This window comes from Aythya fuligula, chromosome 12 (assembly GCF_009819795.1).
Source record: "Aythya fuligula isolate bAytFul2 chromosome 12, bAytFul2.pri, whole genome shotgun sequence".
In the NCBI taxonomy this organism is placed as follows: domain Eukaryota; kingdom Metazoa; phylum Chordata; class Aves; order Anseriformes; family Anatidae; genus Aythya; species Aythya fuligula.
The window spans coordinates 10,308,029-10,334,004 of record NC_045570.1 but is presented as its reverse complement, the minus strand read 5'-3'; the positions used below and the strand labels follow the sequence as shown (position 1 = coordinate 10,334,004).

Here is a 25,976-nt window from a genome sequence, read left to right as displayed (position 1 = left end):
CCCAATTCCTACTTGTGCCACCAGCCCCCAGATCCGCTTATTTTTCATTTCCCTTCTTCCTCTTCTTCTTTCTGCGAAATCTCAGCAGCAAGTACTTCTTCATCCTCCTGCGCTGCTGAAATCACACGGATAGCGACTAAATTATCAGAAGATTTTGAGCATATTTCCTCTCCCGGAGGGGTGCAGGCTTTGGGGGAAGCAGTAGGAGATCTGCGGTGCACTGGTGACTTCGGTGGGATTGGACTGAAACTGGGATCCTGCAATATCCAAAATAAAGGCAAAATCAACATCAGGAAACTTTTGTCCATGGCAGATCCTCAGCCATCACCCCAAACCTTGTCATCTGTGCTGTGCAAAGGTGTTTGGGGGAGTTTCACTGCACTGAGCTCACCATGGGGGTTTTCACCTTGCTGCCCAAGATGATCTCCGTGAGAAAGGCAGCTGGATTACAGCCTTCAGACCTCGGGGTGAGGTAAGACAGGATGAGTGCAACAGAACTTTCTTGCATGCCAGCACCTTTTGCTCCTACAAGGTTTTGTCTTGGTAAAGGTTTTGCAAAGGTGTTGTGATGCAAGGGCAGCTCAAGACTTGCCCTCTCCTCAAGCCCTGACTCCATCAGAGCGAAGCTGCAGTGGCCTCAGAGAGCTGGTGTAGGGACGTGCCCTGAGGAGGACATCCTGCTCCAGGGGTTCCCCCACCCTACCAGCTCTGTGTGTGACCCCCAGCAGCAGGTCTTGCTACTGTGACTGTGGAGCCCACAGCATCCCTGTTCAGAGCTGCTGCTAACTCTCTATCAGTTACTGGCAAGCACTGAGTAGCCTGAAACTTCATCATGCTTCTGTGAAGGACTGCAGAAACTCAGTAGTGTTTGGTGTCTCGCTAGATATTTACCAGCCTCAAGGCCACAGGGCACTCCCTATCAGCTGCTGTTTCACCCCCCTGGCTTTACATGTTAGCCTGCATAGCTCCATGCTGGGAAGAGGAACAACAGCGACTGCATGGACATAAGATCTGTTTTTACCAGTGTTTTCTCTTGATGATTGAAAGGTGAAGGCAGTTTCCCTGTAGCCTGTGCAGAGTGGGAAGGACAGCACGCCTGCTGCTGTGTGACTGCCCAAATCCTTCTGCCAAAGCTTTTCAGGCAGGAACTGCCCCGGGGGTGCTGGATGCTAGCATCACCCCTGTCCCGCTGGCATATCGATTAATTACGAGTGGCCCTATAGCCATGGCAAGGAAGAAATGCTAGCCTGTGGTTATATCTCAGCAGCAAGCTAGAGTCAGGCTTAGTGCTGTCAAATAGCTTGGCAAAAAGTCAATGCACTTCCCCTTTCTGCTGCAAAGCAAACCTCCAGGCCAGACAGCGGGAAAATGGAGGCTGTGTGAGATTTGCTGGATGCCCCCATCCATTTATCTACAGTACTCCAACTCTGATGACCACAGTTAATTTCTTTAAGGTGCCTTCAGTGGCTCTTCTGCTGTCACCTTTGGAGAAAAGCAAAAGGAAGGATGGAGAGGCTGGTTTTGCTATCGCCCAGGTTAGACATGAGCTCAAGCTCTGGAGCCAGTGGTAACGCAGCCGCTCATCACCCCACAAAGCAGAGCCGAATTCCTGGCCTCCCCACACTGACCTGCTCTGTCTGCATTGCCTTCAGCTCCTGCAGCTTCCACCGGAGGTGTGCGAGACGCCCTTTGCCTCCCGTCTTCCCCATGGCAGCCAGGGCCGCCTGGAAGAGCTTCGGCGTGTCAGGCTTTGGGGGAATGATCAGCGGAGATACGGGCTGCCCCTTCTCATCTCTGGGTTTATTGTTGTTTTTCAGCATTTTCCTACAGTGAGGAGAACAAGAGATTAGAAATATATTCTATTAGCTGGATTTTATAATGCAGAAAAATAAGACTTTTAAAGAATGGGGACTTTTTACATCTTAGAAAGAACAGAATAACAAATCTGAGTAATGCTAAAAACTAGAGGGAATGCATTAACAGATTTCCAAATGAATATGCTCTGGCCTTATGTGTTCCTGAGTTGCACCGGCTTTCAGTGATGAGGTTTTATAGATTAAAACACTACCATGAGACGTGCAGCAGGGGTCCCAGCACATCCCTTGCTCTCCACACACGCTACATGGCAGGAGCAGCGTGGGGTCCCTGCACCAGCCTTGTTCTGCTGCAGGCCAAGTGTTGAGTGGTCTCCCATGCTTGGCTGCAGCTGAGGGCAGAGAAGTCTTCCCCACGACTTTCAAACCTGTGCTCTGTCATTTTAGGACACAGGCTAGCAAGCAGCTCACACTCACTTGGCCTTCTTACGCAGCAACTTCTGAGACTCCGGGTAGTGCACCAAAATCTCATTCAAGTCCTTCTTATCCAAAATGAAAAGATTAGCAAATCCATGAGCGACAACGTTTGCTGTTCGCCGATTTCCTCCTCCCGCTGCCAGCAAGCTGAATGAAACACCAAGAGATGCAAATGGTGCTAGTAACAAGCTCAGCAAAATGTTCATAACCTAAAACGTCCCTGTCCCCACTGTGTGCCTCCACCTCTCTCTTTCAGAGGACTCGGAGTTTAATTTTTACCCGTGATGAAATTCTCCAAGCCTAGGTTCTAAAGAATGCTTTGAAACATTGGCATGAAATGCTACATAATATATACCATACCAAGCAGGAGTTTTCACATTGCAGTTTAAACCATTGTAAGACCATGGGCTTTATGTCCCTGGTTCCCTGGCAGTGCTTTGCTGACCTTATTTCTCCAAACACAGATCCAGCTTTCAGCGTCACCAGCACGGTTTTGCCGTCGGGTCCCCCCAGCACCTGCACTTGTCCAGCCTGGATAATATACATCTCGCGGCCGATCTCCCCCTGCAACAGAGACAGGTGCTGTGCGAGTTACCCTGAAAAAAGACCTTATTATGGATGCCCTGCCCCACACCGTGCTGAAACCCCTGTGACCTTTCAGCCTTCTGCAAGCTCTCCAACTGCTTTATCCAGATGGTGCTCACTGCTGAGCATCCACGCCTGACCCCAAAGCCTCCTCCAGCCCCACACCCAACTCTTCTGCCATTCATGGCTGCAGTAGAAAGGGTCAGGCTTTGCACGAGGTGAGCTGCAGCCAAGGATGTTTTTGCTCCAGTTGCCCTGCCCAGAGCACCCCTGTGCCCGGTGCAGGCTGTGGCATGGAGCTCCTGCCCTGTGCTGCACTGCACAGCCCGGCCACGCCACCAGGAGGGGAGGGAGGCATCTGGGTGGCTCGGTACCTTCTTACAGACGTAGTCATTTGGCAGGTAGACAACTGACCTCAGCCGCTTCAGCATGTCGAAGATCATCTGCCTGTCACAGCCCTGCGCCAAAACACAGCCAACAGCGGTCAGCCCGTGCCAGTGGGGAGGCACAGCGCAGGACAGGACACGTGCTGCCACAGTACCTGGAAGAGGGCCACTTTGCTGACGATGTTGTAGTTCACATCAATGGCGATGTCCAGCCGCATCTTGTCCGGCAGCTGCACCAGCAGCTCAGACTCATCTGGGTGAAGAGCAGAAACCCAGCTGTTTTCAGTGCTTTCTCCAGGAGCACACCCTTGGTGCCCAGTGGCTGGTGGCAGGAGCCAGCTCCTGCCCTCCCCACTCATGGCTCAGTGCCCAGAGCTCCCTGGCAGCAGGGACAGGGTGAGTGGCAGGAGGGACAGCGCGGTGGGGACACTGTGCTGCAGGGGACACCAGGTCACCATGGCTCCATTTCCCACTGGCACCCCATGTGCCCAGAAAAAGAGTTAAATAACCCGCACCTCCCCAAACCCGTAGTGCAATTTGCTGGGCTGCTCTTTGGCAAAAACTTTTCAGACAAGCAACTGTAGTGAAACGTGGAGCATGAGGGTGATGAAGGTGTTGGCCCTTGAAGCAGGCTCTTACCTAGCATGCCTTGTGATTGCCACGTGTACTCGTACCATGTTTTGACACGGTTCTGCACGGTTTTGGGGATTTTGTAGAAGTTCATGTATTTAATAGTACTGTCCATGCAGCTCCGATAGTAAGTTTGCCCGGCAGTAGCAGCACCAACCACATCTCTCATCTGAACGGAAGAAAGAGTGGGAAGAAAGAGTTCATTTGCCATCATCTATCCACCACACAGGTTAAGCAGTCTGGAGAACACAAGCATGGTCATATGCTGTGTCCTGACAGGGGGTTTTCAGCATCTGCCCAATTCTTTTTGCTTTCTGCTGATGCTGAGCAGGTAAAGAGCCAGCGTATGGGGAAAACAAACCTGGGAATAACTCAGTGGACCAACCCCACTGAGCTTGTCCCCACCTGAGGTGGGAAGACCCTGTGTGCATCCTGGGACAGTGGCTCCCACTCACCTGCCCGATCATGACGGAGAAAGCAAAGACACCCGTGAAGTAGTTCAGCAGCTGGAAGACAATCTCGAAGAGCGTCTTGGGGTCTGGCAGGCCCCCGATGGTGATGAGGGTTTTGACTGCCCAGTAGTAGCAGCGGATGTAACTGGGAGGAGCAGAGGAGGCAGCTTGGTCATGTTTCTGGCATTAAGACCTGTTTCACCCTTCAGGACTGAGCTCACATCTCTGGCCACAGCAAGCCAGAGCCGTCGCTGAAAGTAATTGTGGGTGATGGAGAGAAAATGAAGGGGCTTGCAGACTCCCTCCCAGGTGCTTCTGGAGACACTACAGGAGCAAGGGGATGGAAAGACCAGGAACCTCCCCATAGGAGGCTCTGCTGCTCTGGCTATGCATGTTTTCCGCCTCTTTCAGCTTCACTGCCACAAACCAACAACATATTTTCAGCAACATTTACACTTTTAGAAATAGCCATGGGAAAAAAAAAAAATATGTGAGCCAATTGTTGGCATAGGACCCTAGAGATGTCAAGTGAATTCTTGATCCGTTGGTCTTGTGCACTCCTTTGGATGTTATACCTAGAGGTAGGTACACATATGTGTATCACGCAAAATAACCATATAGCCACAAAATTGGCATGGTAAGCTGAGTGCTGCAAAGGTAGGAAACACCAGCACTGAGGCTGGGAAGCTGACAGTCACTTGTCCCCTCCTACACCTCATGCTAAGCCTTTAATGGACTTGCACAATCCTTTTTTTTTCAGCCAACTCTTATTTACTGCATAGGAGAATGGTGCTAAATTAATTAAATGTTATTTGGTATTTTATTTTGCCTGTGTTGTGGAACACACAGCTGTGGGCGTTAATCACTAGGCAGCAATCTTTGGCAGCAAATATGAGCCAAGTACTCATATGGGAACATACGCAGTGCTCTCTTCTCCCCATGGCATCCCTGTTCCCTAGCACTAGGCTCACAATTTTTCAGCCTCTTCAACACACCATTTCTTTCAGCCTCAGCCCAGCCACAGCCTCCTCATCTTGAGCACACTGTAATGCTGCACGTCCCATCCCTCTTGTCCCTGTCATTCTCGCTGGCGCCACATCTTCTCCTGGGACTCCCCAGTCCTTTCCTCAGAGATTTTTATGAACCCAGCAGCATCCAACCATCTCCTTTCTTGCTCCCATTCATCACAGTGTGCTGTACTACATGGGGACCTGAGCCTTGGCTTGTACCTGTTTCCTTCCCCATCATAGACCCAGGTGGTAGAGCCCAGTCCTTCGTAGGCTGATGCCCAGTAATAGAGGCAGGAGTTCACATGCAAGCTGTACAGTAAATAGGCAGTAGTCCGAATCACTCTGCAAATAAAAAAATAAATAAATAAGTAAATAAATAAATAAATAAATAAATAAAAGAGGGAACAGGAGGGGAGAGGATATGGCATTTGCTGGGACAAACACATGAGATCTGCCCTGGCATCACAAGTGCTTCAAGGCAATGAGCTGAGTGCAGACAGCACAGGTCCTGCTTATGCTAGGCCCACAGCATGTCCTTAATTCAGGGCTCCTGCTGGTCCCTCCTGCAGCTCAGGAAATGGAAGAAGTGCTGTGTCTGACAGTTGCTCCCCTCTGCTGCCAGTACCCCTGCCCACGCTGGGATGGCAATTGCAGCTGTGGGCCCTGGGAGCCACGCACCCCTCTGTGCCTGCCCAGGTGAGGAAAAGGCCAGCCAGGAGCATCACCACTACCTGTGTCAGCAAGTACAGTGACACGGGGAAGTAAGCTGGAAAGCCAGAACTGGTGTGCACCAAAGCGAACCTCTTTCCTCGGTAATAAATAGTGATGAGTATCTCCCCGCCCCATAAACGATTCCTCAGCTGCTCACCTGTAGATGTATGCCTTGCTCAGGATGGCCTCGAGGCGGTTGTTGAACTCGAAGAAGGCCATGTACTGGGAGGAGAAGGAAGGCAGTGTGCTCCAGTGTGCCACGGCTTCCCAAGAAGCCAGCAAGCAGGGCATGTCCCTGCTCCAAGCCTCCTCACAGCCAAGCTCCCCGGCTGGCCCCCAGCCTCACTCCTGCAGCATGAACGGCCACAGGCAGACACAGCCCCATCTGCACATGCCCTTCTAATAAAATGTAGGAATAATAAGGTTGAAATATTTACTGACAGCCCTTCAAGGGCTTTGGTCATCGTCCTGTCATTGATTATTCTGGCAAGCCACAGCCACACAAACCAACGAGGGACCCTTCTGTGTTCACTTGGCACGGGGGGCTGCGTGGGTCTGCCCGCTCCCACTCACCTTCAGGCAGCGGGGAAAACGCAGCAGCGGGTTGACACCGACTTTGAAGTAGAAGAAATCCAGGGGAAGGAGGCATACCACATCCATCTGAAACCCACACAGAGAGAGAAACCTCTGCAGAACCTGCAGGCCCAGCGGGGTGGAACTGCAAGCCATATCGCAGATCAAAGACGCAAAGTAATAAACGAAATTATGCCAGACCTTAAAGCGCTGTGAATGCAGGTAGTTCTCCTTCATGGCCTTTTTTTCACTCTGGTTAGGAATTGCAGGGGAATTAAAAAAGAGAGAGAGAAAGAGAGAGGTTGATTATTGCTTGCAGAGAGCAAAGTCACCACCAACCCAGTCATGTATGGCTTTCCCCTCCTGTGCCACAACTGGGAACCTACTCCCACTGTGCATGGAAAGGGAGCAGAGCAAGAGGAGCAGCAGACCTGGTTGTAGGCCAACTTCCCACCCTTGCCCAGGATATCCCTTGCTCATTTTGTGCCCTGGAGGAAGCACACTGCAGCGGCAGCACTACAAAAGTCAGAGTTCACAGGAGAAGCCTCCCTGTCTGAGCACGAGCAGTGGGAAGGCTGTATTCCCAAGCTTTTATTTTTCACAGATTATTTAATTGCCTGTGGAAACGAAACCAAAGGTTTTCACTTATCTCAGACTCATGAGCTATGCATTCAGATGGCAATCACCTCTGTCATACTGCTAATGAATTCTGCCTAGCGGTGCTCCAGGAAACAAACCCCGAGTTTGTTCTGCTGCCTGCTGTCAGCGGGTGCAGGCTGCCAGCTGTGCCAGGGCTGGACGGCGTGCTCACCGCCCCGCTGGCAGCACCCTCACATCCTGACCTGGGAACCACCACGGACCATGCACTTTCTAATGGCCTGATATTGATTTTGTAGGGAAAATACATAAGTCTGGAAGACAAACAGACTGCCACCTTATCCCTTACATGGCAGAAAAGATGTCTGCAGTCCTCCCAGAGTGCACCCAGCCCTAGTGGGAAGATGAAGAGCAAATCCTAGCTGTCGTGATAGAGTTGCTGGTTTGCCTGGAGCCTGATCCAGACACCAACAGCCACTGGGGGTGTTGGGGCTGGGATGTCCCCACAGCCATGTCAACTCAGTGGGATGCAATGCATGCTGCCACTCACTATTATGTCTCCCCCCCGCACAAACTGCAGGCGGGTCTGAAAAACGATGATGTCCAGCAGGTAGATGAGGTCGCAGAGGTAGTCCACGAGCAGCCAGAAGTGGATGTTGGATGGCGTCTGGTAGGGGAAGGCCCAGCGGACAGGGATCAGCCAGCAGTTCCAGTTCCAGGCCAGAACAACGAAGAAGAGCCACAGCACATACATCAGGTCTGTGCACAGGGAAACACACCCTGACGAGCTGGCCACACATCTCCCAGTTATGCAAACCTACTATACCCCTTGCCTGCCCTCAGCACAAGGGTGAAACCTGCAGGAGACTACAGGTTCTCCTCCTGATAGCATCTGGTGGCAAGTGCCAAGCAGAGGCCAGCAGAAGGATGGGTGAGCTGGGCTCTAGATGCAAAGTTAATGCTATCTGCTGCAGAGCACATTGCTTTTTATCAGAAAGCCTCTTCTAACTTGGCTGATTCAGTCACAGTTGGTTTTGCTTTGCTCCCACAATACTAACCTTATTTCTTATTTTTAATCTTTGTTTTTTATTTTTTAATTTTTATTTTTAAATTTTATTTTATTTTCCCTTGAGGATACGCTGAGCTAACTCTGCCTGCCTGGTGCCGGTGGCTCCCCTTGTGAATGAGGACAGGCTAAGGAAGGAGCTGGGTTCCCCTGCCGAGTTCAGCGTTTGCTCTCTATGAAGACCGAACAGCAGAAAAACGCTGTTCCTTCTCCACCTGGTGGTGCTGCCGGCACTCGCAGCCGTCAGGGAGCATTTAGGAAAGCCCGTGGATTTCACACAGGAGTTTACGGCTAGCTTAGACGTAAACTGAGCTTTAGAATCATTGAATGGGTTCAGTTGGGAGGGACCTTAAAGAGCATCTTGGCCCATGGGCAGAGACACCTTCCACCAGACCAGCTTGCCCAAAGTCCCATCCAACCTGTCCTCGAACATTTCCAGGGATGGGGCAGCCACAGCTTCTCTGGGCAGCCTGTGCCAGTGCTCTCCACAGCATCCCACAGCTGGTGCTGTCCCCTGCTCCCCTCCATCCCCTCCCCATCCCACCCAGGGTTCTCCCAGCCCTGCTGCACTCGTCTCTCACTGGTGAGCGGGTCGATGCTGCTGGGGAACTGGTAGCTCTTCAGGCGGGCCATCCAGGGCTGGCACTTGAAGGCACAGCACAGCATCTCGCAGTAGTGTTCATCATCTGCTGCCTTGTCCCCTGGTGGCGCTTCTGCTGGGGGGGGTGGTGGTGGTGCTGTGGGCGCTGGCTTGGAAGGGGCTGGGGGAGGCCACACGATTATTTTAAACAGCAGAAAATCTTCTCAGGGCAATTTGGTTTAAGACAATGCCTTCACAGATCATGTCTCCCAGAGCTGCCCAGAGGGAAACCGCTTCCAAGTCATTAAACCAGTTTACAATTCCTATTTCTCAATCTTCTCAAGGCCACCAACACCACCTGCAAACCTCCCTCTTCTCCCCATCAAAAACCTCCAGATTCCTCCCCAGCATTTGGCTTTACCTCTTTCAGACTCCCAGCCCAACCTGAACTCACATGCCGAAGGGCTCTCGTCATCGGAGGTGACATCAGGGTCAGTCAGCTTCTCTTTCACCTTCTCTGTGCGCTCCTTGAAGAGCTTCACCAGCTCCTGGAGCCGGTCATTGATGATGGCACTGCTCTGGCTGGTGGCCGAACCGATGCGCTCGGGCAAGCTGTGGGGAGACCGTCAGGCACTTCACTTATATAGAAAAACCTGAGAGCAGGCTCAACACCTATTATCTAACCCATAGGATCCTTAATTAGGATTTGCCTGTATTTATCTGGCTAGCATTATCTGAAGAACATATGTTTCAGTAAAACGCTGTCAGGAGCACCATCCTGAACCTCATCTTTGCCCTTGGATGTGAGCTGCCCTCAGAGGGACTTGGAAAGCACCAAGACCCCAGGCTGGCTGTCCTGTTCTTGGGAGAAGGGCGACTGGAAGAACTGCAGGGTGGAAATGAGCAGCAAGCCTCTGAACCCATAAACCATGTAATCCCCTGCCAGTGAGGGCAGCTCGCCCCAAAACCATCCTATGGGGCTGCAGGAAGCAAGGGCCTGGTGTGCAAGATGTGCAGCTTGTCTCCTCCAGCATGGAAGAAACAGGTTATTTCCCAACAGCTGATAAAAGCAGGGTGTCCCCATTACACTGTGTGTAGACTAGATGTGCTCCAGTTAGGAGTAAAGAGAATATTTCTGTCTGATTAGAGGAAAAGCAAGAGAGCATTTTCTGTTTCAGGAAAAAATGTGCTCACTGCTTTTGGAGAGGGGCAGCAGGAGGGCTTCACCTGCTACATGGTTCTAGACTGGTGCAGGCACTGCTCCCTCTCCCTCCGGTATCCCAACATCTCCAACATCTGCTCCATTTCTGCCCAAAATGGCAGGATTTGGGATCCAGGATCCGGATGGGCCAGTGCCCAGGGTACCAGCACGCACCTGTCCTTCTGCAGCTCATCCCAGCTCGCCGGTGCCTCATCCAGGTTGTCCGTGGGGGCTGGCAGCTTCTTCCTGCAGGCACAAGCGCAGAGCCCATGCTGGGGGGAGCAGGGAGCTGAGTGTCCCCTTCCTCAGCCAGCTCCTCCTCCTCCCAGGTCTCATCTATTGCCACTTTCCCTTCTCCCACCCAGGTCTGTTTCCCCCTTAATTTCTGGCATCACCTGACATCATTGTGTGAAAAACACCTTGCTCCTTTTGCTGCTAAAGATCTGGTCCCTCCTTTGTGCCATCAAACCCGTGGCTGTGTGGGCATACAGCTGCCTGCTGTTGTCTCCAGCCCTCCTTGGGCCACCTGTCAAGAGGTTTGTGCAAGGGCATGCTTCCCGTGGCACATTCTTGCTTGGCTCTGGCTGTGGGAATTAGCTTTTCATACCAAGGTATAACTGGCCACAGATGGAGAAAAGAAGCTGAAGCCATTTCACACACTATCTGCTTTCAGACACTGATTAGGCAACAATTTGTGGCTTGTCTGTGGTGGCTCTTCTGTGACTGGGTCTAAAGAAGGGGAACCCAAGTCCTTCTGAGCCACTGCATGGCCAAAAGCTCAAATTGTGGCCAGTAAATGTCCTCTTCCTCTCAGAGCACCAGCCTGCACCAAGCTCTGCCCAGTGGCTCTCCTGCTTTGGCGTGGTGAAACTGTAGTTTTTACCGAATGAAACGCAACTTGCTTCTAGAAACCTCCAGCTCTGTCTAGGGACCTCCAGTGCCACCTTGAGAGACACAAAATGGAAGCGTGGCAGAAACATTCCTTGCTCATATGCATAACGCCAACCATGCAACCTGCTGCTTCATAAAATACTAGAAAACAACATGAGAAAACTGAGGTTCTCTGAAATAGCTGTACTGGGGAATACCAAGCTGCTTTTCCAGTAACTGCTGTCTGGCGGGTGGGTGCTACGAGCTGACCTCACGCTTCCTCTGCCTGCTGTCATCATCTCAAAATGAGATTGTTCACTGGTGTCAAAAGGGCAGTAGAGAAGGAAACTTTTAAAAGAAGGAACTAGTGCTTGCATGTTGTAAAAACTGCCTGCGGGTGGCACAGATATGTGTACCTGAATAAATGGAGGCCATGGCTGTGGTTTGCTGTGTCCCTGGCTCCGAATGTGTCTGAGATGTGCTGACATGTGTGACGTGGGCACCAGTCTGAGTTTTGTCCATTTTCTACTTGTGCTGGTGGCATAAAAGACAGCCCAGGACCTTGACCCTGATCCAAAGGCAATTGAACACCCGCAGAAAAGCGGCACATCTCAACCCTTTGATGGCAACAGCAGGCACTGAGAAAAGTGACGTGCCTGGTCTCTGTCCCAGCAGAGGGGAGACACACAGCCTCATCTGGAGTGCAAGGAGAAAAGGACAAACCCAAGCTTTGAGTGTCTCATGGTGGAAAATAAACTCAAGAAATAAGGCCAGGGACTATTTTGGGACATAGCTGTGCCCCTGCCTTACAAGAACAGAGAGATGTGAATCAAATGCCACACGCAGGCACCCCACGCCTCTTGGGGCCTCCCCCTGAACAAACCATGGGTGCTGCTGGAGACAGAGGTGCAGAAAAGCTTCCCCTGGGGCTGGTACCTCACAATGCCAGGAGAGACAGGATGGACACACTGCAAAGGGCTGTCCCTGCTGCTACGTATGCACCACCACCCGATGAAGCACTATGATTCACAGCATCACGGACCCTCCGTCTTCGACGTGTCTGAGCAGTGCCTGCACCCCTGCCTCCCGGGCAGCCTGTGAGCTGCGAGCTTCTGCTGGCAGCTCCAGAAAGGCTCCATCCAGCCAGGCCTGGCTGAGCCCTACCTGGGGGACGCTGGCACAGCACCGGGCACCACCAGCATGTGGGGGTCACCAGGGGTGGGCAGTGGCAAGCAGGTGCCATCCTCCTCTGCAGCATCACCTCCGCCGTCCACGTCCTCGACACCCACGGTGAGGCAGTGACCGAGCCCTTGGAGAAGGGGAGAAAGGCAGAGTGAATTGGGGGCAGCCGGCCGTCCTCCCACCAGCTGCCTTCATTCCTGATGGCCTCTAAGCCACGGGTTGGAGGAGGGCTGCTTTTTTTTCCTTTATTTATTTTGCAATTTCCCCCCAAAGCATTGGAGCGTTTTCTTTTCATGTTGCTCGATTTTTAACGCGGTAAGAAGTGCTGTTTGCTTCCTGTCTGCTTTCACAACTTGCAGGGGTTCAGCCTGCTCACTGCAAGCGTTGGGCAGATGTCTGCAGGGCATGGCAGTGATGCCACATGCCCACAAGAGAAGCAGCCGCTGGGAGCAGCTTGGTTGGATCCTGCAGCCAGACAGGCTAGGACCAGTCCTCACTTTCTCAGCCACGTAAAGAGACGCCGTGTGTCCCCACATGTGGTCTTCCCAGGGGATTTCACCCAACTGAAGGACCCTGTGCAAGCCTTCCAGTCCCACACAGCCACAGGACCCATGGATCAGAGCATGGCTCAACTGAATCACCAAGGAAAGGCCCATGTGGATTGCAAGGTTAACATTCTGGCACATGTAAGGAAAAGCAGCAGAATCTGGCTTGCTGGCTAAAAACAAAGCAAAGCAAAGCTACAGAAACACAGTTTGTATTTCTGGGCTAAAACACAGAAAGCTGCAAACAGTAAACCCCCGTCTTACTGTAATTTTAGTGTGTGTGGGTTGCATGGATGCTGAGGAGAAAATGCATGTGCAGCAGATATTTAACCCTCAGCCTGCAGAACCTTTCATGGAGTTTCAGCCAAGTTGGAGTGATCATTTATGGTTATTTGCAATTACACTCTAGGACGTGAACAAAAAAGGCACGTCATGATGAAGCAGAAACAGAAAAACATGAAGTTTGTTCCCTAGTCTCTGTGCTGCAACATTAAGTGTGTTCTTATCTATTGTTGTTTTGTTTTTGTTTTTCAAAAAGCAACAAAAAGCAACTGTACCAGGACTAGGACCCACCCCCTAGCTACACAATCCCATTGTCAAAGCCGATCCTCTAATACCTAGGGGGTGAACAGGGGATTGCTCCTCATTGCAAAAAACAGGGTTGACAACTCCAGCCTTTCGCTTTCTGGCAGCAAGGACGGGGATGCGGGAGGCAGCAGCAGCTCGGTAGCTGGGGACATTGGGGAGCTGCTCTAGCAGAGGAGGGAAGGTGTCCCTGCAGTCGAGCAGCTTGTCATGCACCAGCCGGTCTAGCTCAAGGTCTCGAGCATGCTTGGACATGCTGCTAGGCGTCTAGGTGCTTCAAGCAAAGGACAAGGCATCTGAAGCTGCAATAAAACACAGAATTGTTTGAGACAGGACAGTTATTTCAGTGCAGAGAAATGCAGGGCTGATGGTTTTTTTTAGATGCTGCCAGCCTCATGGGGATGTTGGCAGCACGGAGCAACGGCAGTGAGCATCCAGCCACATGCACCTGTGGGCACAGCACTGCTATGGGCTGCAGTGCTCTGCCAGGGCTGCACGAGCGTTTGGACAAGAAAGAAACCTCCTGCCCGTAACAGGACCCACGTCGCGCTGTTCCTGCAGCAGCTCCCACAGCCTTGGTGCAGCTGTGCCGGAGGTGGGAGCTCCACAGCCAAGCTTCATTAACAGCTCATTACCTTCTAAGAGGTTATTTAAAGCACACATTGTGTCACTGATTATTCCCCAAATTGAATAAAGCAGTAAAGAAAATCCTTTTTTTTTTTTTTTTCTCCCCTGTGTTCTTCTTTGGCTGGAGGAAAAACTTATTTCATATCAGAGGTTATTTAATCAGCATGCCTGGGTGCTGCATGAAGTACCAGCCTTCCCTATCTGTCTCCAGCAGGACTCTGCAGCCAGCAGACTGCTCCCATGGCTGTTTTAATTTAGCAAGAAGCCCAGGAGGGCCCAGCCAGCCTGTGCCAGTCATTCGCTCCCAGGCAGCAAGTGCTCAGGGAGCAAAAGTTGCTTCATCCCTCACTGGGCAACACATTGCCTGCTTCGGCTCATCCCCATATGACACTGCACTGCTATATATTCAGGTACCTTCAGCATCAGTTTCGGTAACTTCAACCGTCTTCTCTTCCACCTTCAAAACAACGACAACAACAAAAAAGCCATTTTAAGGAGAAAAAATGCCTTTCCCATCAGCAAAAAAGCAGCAGTTTGACTGGGCGTGCTGTGTTCCCCCACAACCAGCCCTGCTCCCCGGGTGCCTGGTGTGCACGTGGCAGCAAGCACCCACTGCAAGTGCATACCTGTACAAAAATACTCCATACCTGTACGAAAGCACCTTCCAGATCACTTATCTCAGCTTCTTCTAGCTGCGCGAAGCTGAGGGCCTCTTCTGCAAAGAAGGCGTCCTCCAGCCCCTCATCGATGGGGAGGCAAGGAGACTGGAGCGGGGCTCTGGAGGGGACAGATCAAGCAGAGACATGAGACTGAGTCCACTTTTGGACCGAGCTTAGTTTAATACAGAGGTGGCACCAAAAAAAAAAAAAAAAAAAAAAAAAGCCACTGGATTAGAAGGGACTTTATCATGTTTTTCAAAAGGATGCTACATGGGAGACTGAGAGGTGTATAAAAATACAGAATATTTTCAGAAAAAAAAAAAAAAAAAAGTTTATATTGCTGTGCATAATAATTTATCATATAATTAAAATTTGCCAAATAAAAATCCAAGAGCCTGATTTCCAGGCAGGGGTACCTACAACCACCATTGGAATCCCAAGTTCATTCATACAAGGCACCACCAGGACACATAATTTTAATTAACATAATGACACATAATTAAGGGGTGTGGTTAGCAGGTCAAGAGAGGTTCTCCTGCCCCTCTACTCTGCCCTGGTGAGACCCCATCTGGAATATTGTGTCCAGTTCTGGGCTCCTCAGTTCAAGGACAGGGATCTGCTTGAGAGAGGCCACGAGGATGGTTAAGGGAGTGGAGCATCTCCCTTATGAGGAAAGGCTGAGGGAGCTGGGGCTCTTTAGCTTGGAGAAGAGGAGGCCGAGGGGTGACCTTATTAAAGTTTATAAATATGTAAAGGGTGGGTGTCAGGAGGATGGAGCCAGGCTCTTCTCAGTGACATCCAATGACCGGACAAGGAGCAATGGGTGCAAGCTGGATCACAGGAGGTTCTGCTTAAATGTGAGACAAATTTTTTCTACGGTGAGGGTGACAGAGCACTGGAGCAGGCTGCCCAGGGGGTTGTGGAGTCTCCTCTGGAGACTTCCAAAACCTGCCTGGCCCTGTTCCTGTGTGTCCTGATCTAGGTGTTCCTGTTACAGCAGGGGTATTGGACCAGACGGTCTTTCCAGGTCCCTTCCAATCCCTAATATTCTGTGATTCTGTGAATTTTCCTTTTCCAGCTGCAGTTTCAGCACTGAGCACAGACCCCACTTCCATCACTCTGGCCAGTGGGGCTCAAAGGATTGAATTTATTGTGTTAAAATAACTTTATATCTGAAAAAAACGACTGATCATGTTCTGTGCAGTTATCTCCTGATTTGTTTTTTCCTGGAGAGAGAAACAAAGCAGAGACTGGGAATAGTGAAAAATAAATAAATAAGTAAAATAAAATCAGATAGCTAAATGCACTAATACTAAAAAAAAAATAAAAATCTTTCTGTATTCTCCACAAGTCCTAAACTAAAAGATGTATGTAACAAATAGTGGCTGATTTTTCTCTTTATCTCTCTTTCTTGAAAGCTGTTGCTTTATGAGGTCTTCTTTTTTTTTTTTTTTTCCTTTATTTTTTTCCTTTTACTTTTCTTTCCTTTTTTTTTTTTTTTTTTCTTTTTTTTTCTTTTTACTAGCTTCCCTTCAAATACAGTCCCAAGTCTTTTCATCCTAATCTAGAAAACCCACCGACATCTCTGTTTTCCCAAAAAGACAAACACAAAGATCGAGCAACATCTCATTCACTCAACAACTGAAACTCATGTTTCTGCTGTAGCTCTACAGGAGCATGCAAAATGTTGTTTTGAAACCTGTTGAAAAACAGATTTTGATTCAATAATTAGCTAAGTTTTTAACACTGAATAATTATGTATTTTCAGCCTCTTCCTGAAAATCTAGCTCCTTCAGAGGAATTAGCAAAAGGCAGAGAATATTAGGCTGCTGGGTTAGAAATCCCTAAATGTTTACATCACGTGAAATCAGAGCAAACCACTAAACTGATCAGAAACATATTTAAGTATCTAAACATCATATCTATTTAAATACATAAATAACATATCTAAACACTGCCTGGTCCAAAGTTCCTGCCTACAGAAGCTGATAATAGCCCGGCTGTTTTCCACAAGAGGCAAAAACGCACCTACTCGTCCCTGGGAGTGTTTACAGCCGCGGCTCGATGCTGTCTTTAGGTTCAGCTCCGTCCTACTGGGAATCCCGAGCGCCCCGAGTCAGCAGACCCGCCTGCAGCCAAGGTGCAGTGCCCGGAGCCCCGGGGCCCCGCTCATCCCCCGGATCTGTGCAGAGGGGGCGGCGGCTGCAGCGCTGGAGCCCGTGTCGCCAGGAGACACGATGTCACCAGCGATCTCGGGGGTGAGGCGGGTTGCAAAAGCATCCTCGTGAAAGCGCCCTCTCGAAAGCATCCTCTCAAAAACATCCTCTCGAAAGCATCATCTCCCCCCTCCAAAGCATCCTCCCCAAAGCACATCCCTGCTCCTCTTCCCCCCGCTCCTCCCCTCCCCCCGAAGCATCCTCCCCGAAGCATCTTCTGGAAATAAAGCGGTTTCCTGGCCCAGCAGAGACACGGGTGGGCAGAGCTGACAGCCCGCTGGGCTCCCCCAGAGCGGCCACAAGCCAGTCCTGAGGCCAGCTCTGCAGAGAGGAGTTTGCTCTTGCCCAGGTGTCTCAATCTCGGCAGCTTGTAAATGCATCAGAAACAACCATGGCCAGCGTGCTTGTTTCCAGACAGTCTGTAAACAGGAGAAGAGCTGAAGGTGCTCGCAGACCCTGCACAGACTCACCCCACGCTCTCCTCCACCTCCTCCTCTTCCTTCTTCTCCTCCACTTCCTCCTCCTCCTCCTCCTCACCGTCCTCCTCCTCCTCCTGCTCCTCCTGCTCCTCCTCAGCAGCACTCAGGGGACAGGAGCACAGCCTGGGAGGGAGAAGCTCATCAGGTGAGATGCAAAAAGCAGGTCTGAGCCTTACCGGAGGCACAGGAACAAATGGCTCAGACAGCATCACCCATCTCCACGCCTTTTGGGCCCACCACCCCCATGCCAACATCTGAAGGATGCAGAGGGGCACGCCAGGTGCATGTTGTTGTGAGGCACTGTGTGAGTTCAGTGCAGCAATGAAGGGAAAAACATCTGGAAGCACAAAACCAGAGTCCTCGTCATACTCTCCTTGCAGCACAGGACTTGCTTAACGATGACTGGCTGCTGATTTTGAGCAAAATCTGCCTGCTAGTGAGATGCTCTGTCCAGTGTTGCACAAGCTGCCAGTTTCTCAGGCTCACATACTAATGGGAAGCAGCTGCCCACCACACCCAGAGAGAGAAGGTGAAGGTTCTTCTCATGAAGCTGGTTCTGGAGAGCTTCCCCATGGAGTGAAAGAGAAACATCAGAACTACAGAGAAATCCAGCACGTTTCAGCTTCCATACAGCGTGCAGGTGTGCACGACACCTGTTTCAGCTGGAACATGACTTGTGGGGAAGATCTTGCACAGTGATGCCTCTGCCATCAGTCTGCTCTAACAACCTTTGTCAAGAAGAATCCCAAGCCATTTGGGAATGTGCATGGAAAGCCCTCACCTCTCTGCTGAAATACAGCCCGCCCCCAGCACTGAACACACTGCATGGTCTAGGAAGGGTTTCTTTGGGCAGTAGAATGAACCATATAGAGAAGAATACAATCTCCAAATCCCGTGACAGATGGATGCATTGTTGATGGCAATGAGGTCTAAACCCTCTTGCCTTAGGCCAAAATCTTCTTACTGGAAGCCAGAGAAGAGCCACACTTTAGCTGTCCCCTTGCTGCAGCCGCAGTGCACAGCAGCTGGTGTGTCCGTCCTGAGCCCCCAGCCCAAGTCTCAGGGGCAATCTCAAGGAAAAGCAGCTTGCTCAAGCACCTGCTGCTCCCTTTTCCTACCTGGTCTCTTCTTCCTGAAGTTCCTCCTCTATGGGGGGCAGAGGACGACCCTGGGCCACCAGCTCAGCCACGCCATCCCAGGCCGTTGGCTCATGAGCTACTTCATCACTCCAGTCGTCATCGATGTCCTCCACAACCAGGTCTGTCTCCACAACCTCCACAGGGACGATATGAACTGAAATGGGATTGGGGAAAAAAGCAGTGAAGTGAACACAGCCTGGTTTTGAGAGGTCTGGCCATGCCAGAACATTGTGGCTGTGCTGCAGCTGCTGCTCTGCGCTGCAGAGGTGCTGCCCTATGGCAGGACCCAAGTGCTGCTCAGCCTGCACAGATCCATGCCATCCTGGTCCTTTTGAGTGGTGCCAGGTGGATGACTTGGGCACTTTTGCCAGGAGGAAGAAGAAAATTTGACATTTTGTACCAAGCATGTCCAAAGTCCTATGAAAACTGCACCTATACTTGTATAGAGATGCCTCTGGACTTCCCTAAGCGTGTAGCAACCTCTGCCAGCACTTGTCAGTAGGCCACATTTTGATTCTTCTTGCATATCAGTTCAATCAGCTGTGGGAAGAGCCCCAAGTCCCTCTCCTCAGGTCAATACCGTGGGCTGAGGCAGGATGCTATCCCAGGTCTGCAGTGAACAGCCCGCGGGCCCTGGTGTGGTGATGTGATGCACAGCCCTCAGCCCGCACCGACCCCCTCTGTGATGCCCCACGCCTCCAGGGCTGACCCTGGTCCCTGCATGTGGGGCAGCCCGAGGAAATGAGCCCGGTCAGCGGTGCCACAGGTGCTGCTCGAGCTCTGAGGCAATAAGTACGAGGATCTGGCCCTGCTCAGGCAGCTCGCTGTGCACCCCACTCTTCCAGAGCATCACTGGGGGAGCACACGGCTGGTGTGCCACATGTGCTGGAGAGCCCAGCTCAGATCTGCACGGACACCCGCTGCAGCTGGTGCTTTCCTGCCTCCTGGGCCTCTCCATCCCTACACAGCCCTATAGGAGCAGGAGGAGGAATTGCATCCACATAGTTCCAAACCAGTTTAATGTGAGGTCTGACTGACAGCGAAACTCGGGGGAGCTTACACGTCCCCAGGGAAGCTAATGGGAAATGTACAGATTTAAATACAGAAAGGCAGGAGGCCCACTCGTGGCATTGTCTGCTCTGCACCATGTCTACCAAACCAGCTCCTCTCCCAGGAGTGTTCGTCTGCCTTTAGCCTGCTCTCCCTACAGCTATAGTTATTGTAACAAAGGACAGGAACCACGGAGACAGCTTTTGAAACGTGCTGCAACTTTTTAATACACAATATGAAAACAGGGCAAATACTAAGATTGTATCCTGATACCAGCTGGGCTCGTCATAAACACAGGGGCTGGGGCTCAGTGGGGTTGCTTGGCTCACCACTCACCACTAAGGCGTACTATGGAGTACTAAAGGGATGCAGTGGGACGGTCTGTGCTAAACACCTGGCATTTAGGGGCTCCTGCCCTTCCCAGCCCGGCGTGCCCGCATTCCTCAAGCCCCCAGTCCAGAGCTGGAGGCAGCCGTTGGGCACCGTTCCCTGCTGGGACACTGCTGCCGTGCTTGGTGCGGCACTGGATGGGCTCTGGGGGCAAGCAGTGGCTGCTCGTGGTGAGCTGACACACTCCTCCACACCAGGAGGCCTTTGACTCCTGCCTGGTTGCCTGGAGGTTGTTCTCCTGCATCCGCTGCTGCCAAACAGAACCCTCTCCACCCTCTGGGAGAAAACACTCAGTTAACAGGAGAAAAGCAATATGAAGCTTAAAGAGCTTTATAAAGTGATGCCACTGAGACAGAAATAGATTTAAAGAAGTCTGTAGGCTTCAGCCAGAGATCTCGGTGGTAAATATTGGCGTGCTGGGGGATGGGAGGGGAGTTGAGCGAGCTGGGTGTGCTGTGGGAGGCTGCAATGAGAGGTTTTCTGCCTCGGAGATGCCCTGAGAGGTGTTTGTCTGTCCTCACATGAATTATTGCTCCCATCCAACAGACATCAGTCCCAGCCCTGTCCTGCAAAATCACCAGCTGTGGTTCATGGAGCCAGCAAGGCCAAGAGAGAGCGAGGGCAGGACCAGGGCAGCAGGGGCAGCAGCTACGCTGACCTTCCCCTGGTGCTCAGGGCTGGCCAGGGCCAGGTCCTGCTGCCAGCAGCTGCAGGGAGCGGGGACACACAGCCTCGGGTCCCCGCGCCCCGCAGCCTGGCTGGCAAGGGGCTAGGGACCGTCTGCAGATTGCTCTTTGCTTTTTCTCCTCCCCCGCTGTGCTTTCTCTGCGAGTTGGTCTCATTTGGTGGGGAAAGGCTGGCCCTTCACAGACTTCATTTTCCGTTTGTTTCAGAGGCGCTAAGCCCCTTTGCCCCCTGAAACAAAAGGAGAAGGAAAACATTAATGAGCCTGTTGGTGGTTTGGTGCCAGAGCAGATCTCTCGCTCCCTGTTTGCCATGTTAAGTGACTGGAGCTGCCTCCACGCCCAGACCAGGCATTAGAGCAGGCTGCACACGAGGGAAGTGACTGCCCTGCTCGAGCCATGTCCTTCTGCCTCTCCTCGTCCTGCTCCACAGGCAGAGAAACACCATCCCCTGCAGTGTTTCCCAGCAGTGCATGCTGATGTCTAACATGTCTAAACCCCCTAGCAAGAGGAGTTTTTCTCACGTACCACTCCAGCCATATCCCACTAAGCTTTGGAAACACACTTGAGTTCAGCAGCAAATGTGTGCCATGGGTTAACGAAGGTCCAGATCTGAGTTCACTTGTGCTATGTGCTTTGGGCAAATCCCAGCAGCCCAGAAAACATCCTCTGGCACGACTCGAGCATGGACCTGGACGGCAGCACTGATCTCACAAAGTGGGACCCCAGGACATGGGGGCAGCACCTGGGGGCAGCGTTCCCAAGGCAGGAGCTCGGGCTCAGCAGCACAGCTCTGCAGAGGGGGCTCCAAAAAGCTCCCCAAGTTGCTGCCCCAGGCTCCCCACACAGCAGTGGGCTTCAGCAAATCCACAAACTCAGATCTGCTCCCTGCTCTCACACCACAGTGGCGTCTCCTGGCTTCTCGGAGGATTTTCAGATGCCCCCAAACTGACACCCACTACAGACTGGGGCATAAAAGCTGCCGGCAGTCCCTCTTCCTGAACTGCCTGGCAAGCAGCCACTGTCCTCTGCAAGCTGAGCAGCACGGTGGGAAGAGCAAGCACTTACTTTCTTCCACGGGGCTGAAGGCTGCCGCTGCTGCTCCCTGCCAGGAAAAAAAGTGAAACGTGAGGCATGGTTGGCAGTGCTCCTGCCCCTGCCCCTGGACTCCCCCTGGCCGTAGCCCCTGCTCTTGCCTCCAACCCACAGCAGCACTGGATCCCCAGCACCATGCTCAGCAGGAGCATTTCGGATGAAACAGGCATCCCCGTTCTGGTTATTTGACCCTGCAGGAAACTTCACGGAGCTTTTGGTGTGAGAGCAGAATTGTTCCTGGCTCTGGGTCACTGTGACCCTTTTACCCTCAGTGCCCCATGCAGTTTCAGTGGGACAGCCGGGTTCTGTGGGCTTCAGGCACAGTAGTGCTGTGCCACAGGGGCTGGACCAGGGGCACCAGGCTGCCCGCACAGCTGTGGAGAGAAGGGCAAGGCCTTGGAGGTCGCTTTGGTGCCGGAGATAGAGGGGACAATGGCACAGGTGCTGTTGTTCCTCACCGTGGCTCTGAGGCTCAGCCTCCACCTCCAGCAAGCTGGGGAGCCTGGCACCCTGTGGCAGCAGGGAGCTTGGGCTGGGTGGTGCTCAGAGAGCAAAGGAAACGATAAAGGAAACCCACCCCAGGAGCTTTCTGGCTCCTGAGAGGGCAAAGCCTGTTTTTCAGCAGCTATGGGGGTTTCTCTTCTCCACGGAGCTGTGTGGCAGGGCACAAGCCTGGTGCAGCACAACGTGAGCCCACCCCAAACTGCAGCGTGGGCACAGCCAACAGGTCCCTGCACATCTGCCCGTCCCCACAGCCCCTGCACCGCCGGGACCCCCCCTGCCTTGCACATCACCTCCATGCCCCCATCGCCTCTCTGCAGGCTGCATACCTGCGTGTCCTGCTTCTCCCTGCTCACAGGCTGTGGCATCACCTTCTCCAGCCCCTGGACAAACCATCCAAACATGCTGCTGAGCAAAAAAAACAACTGACAGAGGCTGCTTTTGGAGGCTCTTTGTTCCCACCACAGCCCTGCCAGGGGACATGAGCCTCAAGGAGTGCCTGCACCATGCAGTAGGTGCTGCTGCATTTACCTGCTGCTGTCCCCAGCCAGGGGACGAGGGAGGATGGTGGCCACAGGCTCTGGCTGCCCCTCAGTTGCTACTGGCTCCACTGTTCCTGGGATGCTCGGGGCAGCTGAAACGTTCCCTTTCACCTTCACCTGGGTTTTAGTCCCTTTTGTGCCTGCTCAGGTTTATTCACAAAGAGAAGGGGGAAAAGGAAATGCAGTGATCATCCTACAGCCTGCTGGGGCAGAGGACCAAGCAAACAAGGGTCGCCTCCCACAGCAGAACGGGCTCTGGGGACCTCCCTGGGGTGAGGATATGGGCTGCTGGGGGGCACACGTGGGACTGGAGTACCATGGTGCCCCTGGCAGCCCAGCGGGGGGGGTCTTGAAGGCTGAGCATCACATCAGGATGGGGCAAGGGTCCCCTGAGAAAGGGCTCACCTCCTGCCGCAGCTTTATGCCTTTCCTCCTTTGGCTCTGGCTGCAGAGGGACAGAGAGACAGAAGGATGTGGGGATGTGCTGTGTGCTGTCCCATGTCCCCCCCAGGTCCCAAGGGGACCCCCATGCATGGCCCTGACACACAGGGGAAGGCAGAGGCACGGGGGGATGCAGCTGGCCAGCAGCCCCTCGCTGCCATTCCCCTTTCACCAAAGCAACTCACAGAATTAAAGAATCGTGGAAGGTTTGGGGTTGGAAGGGATCTCAAAGATCACCCAGCTAGCACCCAGCAGCACCCCAGCTGCCTGTTTTGCTCTCCTGGGCTTTCCCTGCCCAGGTCTGAACCCAGGGGCACAGGACGATGCAGAGCCTGCTCCTCTTTGATCTCTGCCCAGCCTCTCAGCAGCGTTTCTCACTTGCTTTGAAGCTGGCATGCTGGCATGGAGACATTTCTGCCTTTCAATAGAAACCTGTTTGTTTTTAATCCTAAAGCAGTTTATATGTTGAATTTGCCCTCCCTCCCTTTCTTCTGTCAAAATGTTTGGCCTGAATGGGCTGCTCCCCCCCAGAGCAGCAGGAAAACTCATCAGGGTGGAACCAAGCAAGACTTGCAGAAGGAAAAAAGGCTCTTTATGTCCCTCCGCCATCCCTTCCTGAGCCACAGCTCAGTCTTGTGCCCTTCTTCCCACACCCTTCAGCTTGGAAAGGGGCCCTTTGTCCAGCAGAGCTCCTGGAAAAACTGTTTTCTTCAAAGCAGGAGGTAGTGCACGTAATGCCAGTGGGGGGAAAGGCAGGGGTGGGCCATAGTGGGGCCGTGGCTGGCAGGAACTGGTTAACAGGGCACTGGCACACCCCATGCGTGAGCCCGTGTACCTGAGAGCAGGTTTGAATACACACTCTATCAAAGGAGGCATTGTGTCCCTGTGATAAACCAAGATTTCCAGAGAAAACCTTTAAGGAATCTCAAGAAAAAAAAAAATAATGTTTAGGCAATGTCACAAAAACACGACAGAAGCAAGGGGCTCCGAGCTTTCCCTGGCTCCAGAATCCCTTTTGCAGTGGGAAGGGAAGGGATGGGAGAAGCTCTCCCCCACCACCTCGGGAGGTGGGAGCTGCAGCACCACAACAGCAGGGCCCAGCCCCTGGGGCTGCCCCCGCTGGGCTGTGCTCACCTCAGGCTTTTTCGGCATCTCCGGCTGCGGCACCATTCTCTCGAAGCCCTGCACCAGCCAGCTCAGCACACGTGCTCCTGCCCTGCAGGGAGAGGGCAGCACTGGCAGAGCTCTCCCTGCATCCCACATCCCAAAACCTGCATCCCGCGTCCCCCCGCCCCTCTCCCCACCGAGGCACTGTCGCGTGGAACCCACCAGTCCTCTGCACCCGTGTCCAAACCCGTGTCCGTCTCACAGCCATCCAGCTCGTCCTCCTCGGGGTCGAAGGGGGTTATCTCTGCAGGGAGCAGGATCTGTGCTCACCTTGCCAGAAGGGAGCTGGAGCCGGCACTGCTGCGGGCCCCCAGCCCCTCTCCGCACACCCGAGGGGCCAACAGCTCCAGTGCCAGCTGACCAGAGGGGATGGGGAGTTCCAGAAAAGCCACAAGCTGTGGGGGCCCAGCTCCCCTTACCCAGAGCATCCTCCTCTTCATCCTTGAGGACCTGCACCTCCGTCTGAAAAGGCAAACAGAAACTGCTACCAGCCTGCCAGACAAACAGGACTCACCCCAGAGAACAAGGAAAACCCTTTCCCTGAAGGTGGGTGAAGGCAGAAAGCCTTGCGGGGCAGGATTAGTGCCTGGAGATGGGCCCATGCTCCCTGTGAGCACTGGGAGGGTGATGGGAAGAAAACCAAAATGCTAAAAAGAAAAAGAAAAAAAAAGAAAAAAAAAGAAAAAGAATAAAAAAAAAAAAAACTAGAAGCTGGGATGTCAGGGGAATCTACCAGACCATTTCCCAGGTCTCTCACCTACCTGGTCAGGAACATCGATGCTCGTCTCGAAGCTCTTCCCAAGTGCCTGCAGCGTCCCCGGGGCCTGGACTGGCTGCGGGATCACCTTCTCCAGCCCCTGGGAGAGCCAGGAGAGCACACTGCTCCCCACACTGCCCGGGGAAAATCACGTCAGGCTAGGGGTGGCTGGCAGCAATGGAGGGCTCCCCCTGCCCCCTGCCCCCAGCTGAAACCTAAATCCATGGAGGGTGCAAGCGCAGTACCTCTCAAACACCGACGCTGATGCAGGGACCACCTCCTCAGGCACTGCAAATTCCACCTTCTTTTCAGTTTCTTCAACACCAGCAAGAAATAATTAAAAAAAAAGCTCCTGTCACCACTCTGCATGCATGGCAGGAGAGGTTGTGGGTGGCAAACGAGCCTGTGTGTCCCCCACCACGGGGCTTACCCTGCACGCGTGTGCTGTCCGCAGCATCTCTGGGGCTGCTGGCCTTCCCTGCTGGCACCTGGGTGATGGGCAGGACGGGTGGCTTCAGGACAAAGGCCTGGTGATGGTGTCCCTGTGCTTCCCCTGGCCTCAGCCGAAAGGAGGCTGCAAGCCCTGGCTCTCAGCATCCCTCAGCACCCCCCAGCAGCCTAGGGGCACATGCTGTGGCCCCCATCCCTCCCGGCTGCAGAGCATCCCCATATCCCAGGGCTGGGCGCAGAGGTATCAGGCACCCTCCCGCTGCCCCCGCTCCCCTTGGGTCCCTGCTCACCTTGGCTGGCTCCGGGGCTGGGGCTGGGGCTGGGGGACTCTCCTCTATCAGGCACGGAGCAGGGGGCTGGGGAACCACCCGCTCGATCCAGCCCAGCATCTCTGCACCCAGCGAGGACAGGGCTCCGTCTGCAGACCTTCCGAGCAGGTCCTCGTCTTCCTTCCTTCTCCCACCTCCTGGTTGGTAAACGCAGCATTGCAGCACCGCCAGACCAAACCCATCTCAA

The 25,976-nt window shown here is 52.9% G+C and overlaps 1 protein-coding gene across 1 annotated transcript; it reads right to left on the bottom strand.

Annotated features, from left to right (window-relative positions):
* Nucleotides 1-31: 31 nt before the first annotated feature.
* CNGB1 (cyclic nucleotide gated channel subunit beta 1) lies at nt 32-25,849 on the bottom strand. The gene is made up of 32 exons (XM_032195780.1): nt 25,751-25,849; nt 25,441-25,498; nt 25,256-25,325; nt 25,015-25,144; nt 24,673-24,715; nt 24,416-24,497; nt 24,221-24,302; nt 23,051-23,090; nt 22,635-22,788; nt 22,433-22,508; nt 21,576-21,612; nt 18,364-18,538; nt 17,237-17,368; nt 14,539-14,668; nt 14,306-14,348; nt 12,126-12,261; nt 10,257-10,328; nt 9,336-9,493; nt 8,883-9,062; nt 7,786-7,994; nt 6,840-6,890; nt 6,639-6,725; nt 6,223-6,287; nt 5,574-5,696; nt 4,348-4,489; nt 3,902-4,061; nt 3,418-3,515; nt 3,251-3,334; nt 2,737-2,855; nt 2,292-2,438; nt 1,629-1,824; nt 32-257 (listed from the first exon to the last, which is right to left on the bottom strand). Exons 1-32 carry the CDS (start codon nt 25,847-25,849, stop codon nt 45-47), a joined length of 3,591 nt encoding a protein of 1,196 aa, XP_032051671.1. The 3' UTR covers nt 32-44.
* Nucleotides 25,850-25,976: the final 127 nt, after the last annotated feature.

Excerpts from the sequence above, each read along its gene's own strand:
- CNGB1 (XM_032195780.1), bottom strand. The coding sequence starts at position 25,849 with ATGCTGGGCTGGATCGAGCGGGTGGTTCCCCAGCCCCCTGCTCCGTGC. Across the intron at positions 6,288-6,638 it reads GTTTTCCCCGCTGCCTGAAG|TACATGGCCTTCTTCGAGTT; the intron begins GTGAGTGGGAGC and ends TTCTCCTCCCAG. Across the intron at positions 2,856-3,250 it reads ATGACTACGTCTGTAAGAAG|GGGGAGATCGGCCGCGAGAT; the intron begins GTACCGAGCCAC and ends TCTCTGTTGCAG.